We start from the raw sequence: 6,000 nt of genomic DNA, 5'->3' as shown, positions 1-6,000 counted from the left end.
TAGAGAGGACAGGAAGAACCTGTTTCTCTTGGCAGAGAGTTCCAACACCTTGGGTCATAGATTCAAGCTAAGTGGCAGAAAATGTAGAGGGGACATGAGGAGAAGTCTTTTTCACGCAGAGTGGTGGATGTCTGGAACTGGCTGCCTGAGTTGCTGGTGGCGGTAGAGACCCTAAACTCTTTCAAAAAGTAGATGGATCTGCACCCTAAGTGCTGTTAGCTGCAGGGCAATGGATCGGCTGCAGAAAGATTGGATGCAAAAGGACACATGGGTGTCTTTGAGTCGGCATGGACAAGATGGGCCGAATTTCTCCCTGCTGTGTTGTATCATTTCTGGGGTTCTATGTTTTCAATGATTCCACTCCAGTGTGGATTGACCCAGGGTACTCCCCCCCCATCCAAACCACACCCACTGCCAGAGAGAAACCCCGCCCACCACAGACAGGAAGTTGCGCACAGGCGAGTTCCGCGAGACGTGCCTTTAAGGTGACTTTAAGAGCGGAGTTGTTGATTTTATTTATTTTTTCGCCGATTAATCCCCGTGGCCCACCCGCCAGGCCAGAGAGATGGAGTTGGGCGGGAAGGAGGCGAACGCTGATTTCCATGAACAGCTCCGGCTGCAGCAGCTCCTGGACGAGGAGCGAGGCGAGGCCCAGGCGGAGCGGGGCCGCTCGAACACCTTCGTGGACGAGGACGGCACCGAGTTCGAGTGGGACGGCGAGAAGAAAGCCTGGTTCCCCAGGGTGAGTGCACAGGGCCCGAGGCCCAAGGCGTCCCCCAAAGATCCGGGTCAGCTCAGGGTCCTCTCCCATCTGGTGAGCGCACCGGCCCGTGGCCGTGCCCCCCCCCCCCTCCCCGTGTCCCCCTCCCTCTGCCCGGGGTCGTGTCCCCCTCCCTCTGCCCGGGGCCGTGCCCCCCTCCCCCTGCCCTGCGCACTGCCCCCCTGCCCTGCGCCGTGCCCCCTCCCCCTGCCCTGGGGCCGTGCCCCCCTCCCTCTGCCCTGGGGCCGTGCCCCCCCCCCCCCCCACACCTCTGCCCTGGGGCCGTGCCCCCCCCCACACCTCTGCCCTGGGGCCGTGCCCCCCCCCACACCTCTGCCCTGGGGCCGTGCCCCCCTCCCTCTGCCCTGGGGCCGTGCCCCCTCCCTCTGCCCTGGGGCCGTGCCCCCCTGCCCTGGGGGGCCGTGCCCCCGTGCCCCGGGGGGCCGTTCCCCCCTGCCCGGGGGGGGGCCGTGCCCCCCTCCTGCCCGGGGGGGGGCCGTGCCCCCCTCCTGCCCTGGGGGGGGGCCGTGCCCCCCTCCTGCCCTGGGGGGGGCCGTGCCCCCCTCCTGCCCTGGGGGGGGCCGTGCCCCCCTCCTGCCCTGGGGGGGGCCGTGCCCCCCTCCTGCCCCGGGGGGGCCGTGCCCCCCTCCTGCCCCGGGGGGGCCCCTGCCCCGGGGGGGGGGGGCCGTGCCCCCTCCCCCTGCCCGGGGGGGGGCCGTGCCCCCCTCCCCCTGCCCGGGGGGGGGGCCGTGCCCCCCTCCCCCTGCCCGGGGGGGGGCCGTGCCCCCCTCCCCCTGCCCGGGGGGGGGGGCCGTGCCCCCCTCCCCCTGCCCGGGGGGGGGGCCGTGCCCCCCTCCCCCTGCCCGGGGGGGGGGCCGTGCCCCCCTCCCCCTGCCCCGGGGGGGGGGGGGGCCGTGCCCCCCTGCCCCGGGGGGGTGGGGGCCATGCCCCCCTCCCCCTGCCCCGAGGGGGGGGGCCGTGCCCCCCTCCTCCTGCCCCGGGGGGGGGCCGTGCCCCCCTGCCCCGGGGGCGGCCCGCTCCCCCTGCCCCGGGGGGGGCCCCGCTCCCCCTGCCCCGGGGGGGGGGGCCGTGCCCCCGTCCCCCTGCCCCGGGGGGTCGTGCCCCCCTCCCCGGGATCCTTGCTCCCTCCCCCTGGCCTGGGGCCGTGCCCCCTCCCTCCCTGGCCTGGGGGCGTGCTTCCTCCCCCCCCCCCCCCCCCCCCCATGGCCTGGGGGTGTGCCCCCTTCTCTTCCCCCCCCCCCCCTCCATGGCCTGGGGGCGTGCCCCCTCCCCCCCTGGCCTGGGGGCATGCCCCCCCCCCCCCGGGCCTGGGGCCGTACCCCCTACCCCCCTGGCCTAGGACCATGCCCTGTGGCCGTGCCCCTTCCCCCCCCCCCCCCCCCGGCCTGTGGGACGTAGCCACCAGCACACCCCCCCCACCCCCACTCACGAAACTCCAGCTTATTGGAAGCTAATGATTCTGAAATATATTTTCAGATCACTGAAGATTTTCTGGCCACATATCATGCAAACTATGGTTATGTTGAAGAGAGTCCTGGTATTGAAGATTCTGGTACTCAAGCCCAGAAGGCTGCAGCCATTCTGCAGAAGTCTTCTCAGAATAAAGAACCTCCGTTAGATCCAAAAAAAGGAGAGAAGAGAAAAGCTGATGCAGGTAATGATATTTTCTGATTATTGTGAAAATTTGTAGAATATCCACAGGATATTATTTTGTGTTTAAATATCCTTCAGTTGTTTAAGGACTAGGCTGGCACATGAGTGATGGGAATATTGGCATGTACTGGGGTGGGTGCAGATGGGTTCTATGTTACATTGATGTTCGGGGGTAGAGAGTGGATTTCCTTGCCTCCTGTCTGGGTCTGATGGAGTCTAACCGATTGAGATTGATTGCCATGATTAATCATTGGATCATATCATAATTAATTGGCAATGGAAAGTCTTTCACTTTCTGTTTGGCAATTCTTGCGGTCTTTGTAAAAATAACAAGCTCCCCATATGTTTTGGAATCCCTACCGTCAGTAGCCCATATTGCCCATCGAGTCTGCACGGGCTGTTGCTTTCTTAGAGCACCCTACCTAGGGCCGATCCCTCGTCCCTATCCCTGTAACCCCACCTAACCTCTTGGGCAATATTAGCATGACCAATTGATCTAACCTGTACATTTTTGGACTGTGGGAGGAATCCGGAGCACCCGAAGGAAACTCATGCAGCCACGGGGAGAACTTGCAAACTCCACACGGTCAGCCAACGTTGGAATTGAACCTGGGTCCCTGGTGCTGTGAGGCAGCGGTATTAACCACTGTGCCACCATGTTGCCCCATGGTGAATATAGTAGTGAATAATAGATATTTTTGAGTAATAGCAGACAATCAATGTGGGTTTCAAATATTAAACACATTGAAAACAATGTGATGACTTCTTCCTTTTATTGTCAGTTTTGTTCACAAGTCTTCCTCATAGAACATAGAACAGTACAGCACAGAACAGGCCCTTCGGCCCTCGATGTTGCGCCGAGCAATGATCACCCTACTCAAACCCACATATCCACCCTATACCCGTAACCCAAGAACACCCCCCCCCTTAACCTTAAACTCATGTTGAGTTTTAGTGCACCACATTAATGTGTGCTGATCCGACAGCAAATTGAAAGTTTATTTTGATTTCTCCTGAAATAACAAACACTATACATGTCAGTCAAGCATATGGTTCAGTGGGAGGGCCCTCAATTTTCAGTCCGAAGTTTATAGATTCAAATCCCACTCTTGAACTTCAGAATGTAATTTGCCTTGACACTGTATTGTTGTACTAAGGGAGTGCTGCACTATGAAATGTTAAAGCATGGCCTTGTCTGCCTGTTCGGGTAGACACAAAAGATCTCTTGTCTCTATTCAAAGATAATCTGGAAATCTCTCCCAAATCTCCTCGCTAGCATTTATCTGTCAACTATCACTAAAACAGATAGTTATTTCATTGCTCTGGATTTTGCAGTAGCAAAGCCGGTGGAACTGTGGATATTCAATGTTATTGATCCTTTGAAACTGATAACAACCTCTGGAGAGAAATCAAGATTATTAGAAGCTGCTTTCAAGGGTTTTGAGCTTCTTCAGAGTGTGGTTTGGTCTCCTCGGAAAGCAATCAGTTAGAAATGATTGAACTGACAGAAACTTCAACTCTTATACTCAAACTTGCTGGAACAACCCTTGAATAAGTTACAACTAGTAGAATTAGATATGTGGGTTTTAACTGCGTACAAAGTTCATACTTGCTTCACTGGCCCTCATCTTTTATGTCTGTGCCGAAATTCTTCTCGAATGATAAATTCCACATTTTTAACATAAATGCTTATTTGTGATATTTTATCCTTGCACCTTAATCGCATGCGAATATGCCAATCATTTATTTTATTACCCGTAAAATTGAAAATTCAAAGTGAAATGATTCAATGCTTTTAGCTTCTTGTTGACTGTCTGAGAATGCATAATTGTGAATAGCTGCTTACCGTGCTTAGTATCTTTTTAAATTTTAATTTATTTACGGGATGTGGGGGTTGCTGGTTAAGCCAGCATTTATTGCCCATCTTGTAAATTATACTCATGGCTGCCACTGTTCGTCGGTGGCGGAGGGTTTGAATGTTTTTGGAAGGCGGAGAAATCAAGTGGGCTGCTTTGACGGGGTGGTGTCGAGCTGCTAGAGTGTTGTTCGAGTTGCACTCATCCAGGCAAGTGGAGAATATTCAATTGCACTCCTGACTTGTGCCTTGTAGATGGTGGACAGGCTTTGGAGGGTCAGGAGATGAGCTACTTGCTGTAGGATTCCTAGCCTTTGACCTGCCCTGGTAGCCACAGTATTAATATGGCTAGTCCAGTTCAGTTTCTGATCAATGGTAAGCCCCGGAGGTTGATTGTGGGGGAATTCAGTGATGGTAATGTCATTGAATATCATGGGCGGTGCTTAGATCCTCTCTTGTAGGAGGTAGTCATAGCCTGACACTTTTGTGGCACAAATGTAACATCACTGCTGCTGGATGCCTGGAGATCCCGTTAACATGGTACAAAGTTTAACTCTGGCCCATTGCTGTTTGTGGGGCATAGTTGCTGTATTTCCCTACAATGATAATCTTTATTGTCACAAGTAAGCTCACATTAACACTGCAATGAAGTTACTGTGAAAAGCCCCTAGTCGCCACATTCTGGCACCTGTTCGGTTACACAGAGAGAATTCAGAAATACCTAACAGCATGTCTTTTGGGACTCGTGATAGGAAACCGGAGCACCCAGGGAGAACCCATGTTACAATAGCAACTATATCCCCAAAGTATTTAATTAGCTTTAAAACACGTGCGTCGTGAAAACCGTTAAATTTATTGCACATGCTTTCTTATGTGCTTGATGATGGATTATCGAATTGCATTTCAGTAATCTCAATGTTGACATTGCTGATAACACATTGAACAAAACAGCTGGAACAGCTCCTTGTAATTATTTTGGTACTGCTAGCAGTTTTAGAAAAAGCATAATGGCAAATTATTTTTAGGCTGGCTTGTCACAATTTGTATTGCTGTCTTTTGGCATTTGACCGTGGATACATATTTAATTAAACAACCTCTGTAAAGCAGAAGGCAAGGCTATAGTCTACCAACAACTTCTTGTGGTTAAATGAAAATTTCCTCACCTAAATGAGCAATTTGAAAAATTGGCGGTTTTGATTTTGTAACCTATATTGTTGTTCATACTTCCATGTGACGTCACAAATATTGGCCACATTAACTAATCGTTTATTTCAATCTGCATTTCAAAATAATAGATTTTATGATTTTGCTAAAATTTTAAGGCTGCTCAAGTAATACTGTGAGCAAGGGTATGTTATTTTCCTACTGTTCGATCTCATTCTACTCTGATCTTTCGGAAGTTTATAGTGTTGTAAAAATACATGTATCATTTTGTATATCTCATCTGTATTTTGTAGCTTCATTCATGTTTAACAATGCAAATATGTATTTTTTTATAAGGCTGGATTGATGTTGAGGAGCAGAAGAACACAAGTGTGTATGTGTCTGGTAAGTACTAGGCTGTGGAATATGTCCGAGTTAAAAATGAATCTGGTATGATTGGTTTCACCAGGATAGACCACAAGACAGGAGGAGAAGTAGGCCATTTGGCTCATCGAGTCTGTTACACCATTCAATCATGGCTGATATGTTTCTCATCCCCATTCTCCTG

General features: G+C 52.8%; 1 protein-coding gene across 2 annotated transcripts in view; it reads left to right on the top strand.

The window, feature by feature from the left end:
- Positions 1 to 438: 438 nt before the first annotated feature.
- The window catches only part of htatsf1 (HIV-1 Tat specific factor 1), a 28,223-nt gene continuing 22,661 nt past the window's right edge, over positions 439 to 6,000 (top strand). The window contains exons 1-3 of one of the 2 annotated variants that reach the window (XM_038780382.1): positions 441 to 742; positions 2,258 to 2,435; positions 5,790 to 5,837. In XM_038780382.1, the coding sequence (XP_038636310.1) occupies positions 566 to 742; positions 2,258 to 2,435; positions 5,790 to 5,837 (403 nt within the window). In that variant the 5' untranslated portion in view covers positions 441 to 565. Of the gene's footprint in view, positions 743 to 2,257; positions 2,436 to 5,789; positions 5,838 to 6,000 lie in introns of both variants that reach the window. The other variant, XM_038780383.1, reaches the window with a different exon arrangement.

The sequence above is a fragment of the Scyliorhinus canicula genome, chromosome 20 (assembly GCF_902713615.1).
Source record: "Scyliorhinus canicula chromosome 20, sScyCan1.1, whole genome shotgun sequence".
Lineage (NCBI taxonomy): Eukaryota > Metazoa > Chordata > Chondrichthyes > Carcharhiniformes > Scyliorhinidae > Scyliorhinus > Scyliorhinus canicula.
This window is presented reverse-complemented; position numbering and strand designations above follow the sequence as displayed.